The sequence below is a fragment of the Poecilia reticulata genome, linkage group LG3 (genome assembly GCF_000633615.1).
Source record: "Poecilia reticulata strain Guanapo linkage group LG3, Guppy_female_1.0+MT, whole genome shotgun sequence".
Taxonomy (NCBI): Eukaryota; Metazoa; Chordata; class Actinopteri; order Cyprinodontiformes; family Poeciliidae; genus Poecilia; species Poecilia reticulata.
Window position 1 is genome coordinate 1191973 of NC_024333.1, and position 2568 is coordinate 1194540.

Below are 2568 nucleotides of genomic sequence, written 5' to 3' on the forward strand. Positions count from 1 at the left end.
AATAAAACATTTTCTTAAACTGTTTTTGTAAACATGCAGTGGTGGTGTTTGATATGGGCTGTTGAGGCAGTTGCCCTGGGTGACATCAGAAGGGGGTGAGGCACCCAAGAACTAGAAAATAAAATATATCATCACCTTCCTACATTAATGTCCTAGTCATATTATTTTGTCAAAATTTTTCTTTTTGCCTAAAACATCATTTGGAAAGGGATTAGATTTTTTTTTTTTTTTTTGTCAAAAAATGAATTGGACATTTTTTATCTGTCAGTTGTCCCCTGAACAAGTGTGCTGCTACTTGTATGCATGTGTGGTGGAGTAATGCTGATGAGAAATTGGAGTCTAAATTGCCTGTTTTTTGCTACAAAAAGTATCAGATAATTGCTTAATTTTAATTGGCGTGCAGCAGAAGGAGAGGCTTGCCCAGGTCACCATTTCTACAAGAACCTCAACTCTGTACATATTTATATTCAAGCTTACAAAGTTAGACATAGTGTGACTTTTCAGATTACAGGTTTTTAATTGATTGAAAGCAGTAGTTTCTCCACACACAAACTGTGCTGGGTACAGATTGAGATCTTATTATTAGTGTTTTATTCCATTGTGTTGTGGTTGTGTGCAGACCAAGGCCCAGTCCTGCCACAGCGTGGACCTGAAGCATCCCAGCAGCTGTCCCGTTCCCTCTGGCGTCCTGACTCCGCCTCTGAGCAGTGAAAAAACTGACGAGCTTAATGGAGCCGAAGCTTCAGGACCCACAGTCAGGCCACGGATGTACACGCCTCCCCTCCAGACACATCTGCCAGAGTAGAAAACACTTCAGCCTGGACCTGAAAGACGGACAGATTGCCAACCTATCCTGTTTAGGACACAGGATTTTCTCAGTGCTTCTGTAGACAGGTTGGCTTCAGTTAAAGATGAGGTAGAAGCTCCCTGACCTGCAGCAACGTCACCGACTCAACCCTTCCTTCAGTCTGCAAGCAGAGACGATGTGAGGCAATCTGTTAGGTTCCTATGCTTGTTTCCTATGCAGGGACAATATAGAGGTGACATTTTACAGATTCTATACTTGATTGTGTGCATGTGTTTTAACAGTGATTGGTGTGTGCATAATTGTTTTTTTCTATTATATATATTTTTACCATTTTTCGTCTCATTCGCCCAATAACTATTTCTAGGGTCATATTTGGTCCTATGTGCTGCTATGAAGTGGGCTTTGCATGATGGGAAATGTTTGTGTGCAAGAAATGGCATGTTCTTTAGTTTCCTTCTCTGGTGTTGTCGGCTGAAATGTGATCAGTGGCCGTGTCTTTGGGACCAGTAGCTTGGCTACCTCAAAGTGAACCAACCAGGCTTTAAAAGCTACAACATTGATTGTATTTAATGTTTTTTTCTCACACTTTGCAGTTTATTTTTCTCCCCGTCAAAATGTCAGATTTCTATTTTTCTTCATATATAAAATGCTGCTACATGTTTTACATTAAAGGTTAAGATTTTTGTGATATCCATGGATTAGCCTTTTCTAAAGGCACTTTTTTAAAAGGTTATACAGTTTTGAAAATCTGTTTAAATGTAAAAGGCATTTGGTTTTTGTCTGCCTGTTTGTTCTAGAATCACAAGACGGCTTGATTCCACTAGGTGTCAGTCATGCTTTTAGAATTCATATTCCATTCACAGTAACTTAATGTACTCTTAAAAAAATTTTAACAAAATATGTTCAGATAATTATTTCTTTAATCCAATTTTTTTAGCATTATAGTAAAGTTTTCCAATATATCTTAAATGTCATGCTTAGTAAATCATGAAAATGGCCCAAAGCATTTTCTGCAAGTAAAAATGTTGGGTTTTTCTCAGAAATGGCAACTCAAAAATTAAACACTTGTCTGAATCTCAAATGCCTTTATTATTGGTTTGCCTTGTAAACTGAAACTGACCTCAGTGGCAAAGACAGGACAAGGTTTGAATTTCTACAAAAAACTTTTTTATTTTTTATTTTTACTATTGTATAAAAAATCTAGGCAACTCATTTGATGTAATAAATCTCCTTCAATTATGGAATCACTGATAATTGTGCAGAAATGTCCAGGCTTGGTTAGTGAAGTGGTTATGACATCACCTTTCATGGTCCTTCATTCCTGTTGAACATTTCTACATTTTGTCTATCAACAACCACAGACTTGAATGTATTTTTATTGGAGTTTAGTGTGAGGATACATGGGTTATCAAGTTTCTACAAATAGAAATCTGGAAAGTGTGGCATGCATTTGTTTTCAATGCCTTTTACTCTGATTCCCCTAACTTTTTTAAAATTTTCCTTTTAATTTAGAAGTTCCGTTTTAAATTAAGAAACGCAAATCAGATTTTAAAGTTTCAGCACAATACCAGCCTAAGCTGACATCGTTTTAATAAAACATTGGCGTAATAAAACATGAGTCTGTAAACTGTTTAGAACCACATAAATGGAGAGTATCAAACAAAAGCTCATTGACAGTCAGGATTCTGGTGGAAAACTTTGGATGTTGACTTCAGTTTGGTTCTTTGCTGTTCACCAGTTGGATTCATTCGCCCTATGTC

General features: G+C 36.9%; 1 protein-coding gene across 2 annotated transcripts in view; it reads left to right on the plus strand.

Moving 5' to 3' along the window:
• The window catches only part of ccne1 (cyclin E1), a 16468-nt gene extending 14421 nt beyond the window's left edge, over positions 1–2047 (plus strand). For both annotated transcript variants that reach the window (XM_008404924.2, XM_008404923.2), the window contains exon 12: positions 620–2047. In XM_008404924.2, coding sequence (XP_008403146.1) covers positions 620–805 — 186 coding nt within the window. In that variant the 3' untranslated portion in view covers positions 806–2047. The remainder of the gene's footprint in view (positions 1–619) is intronic.
• The last annotated feature ends 521 nt before the right edge of the window (positions 2048–2568 follow it).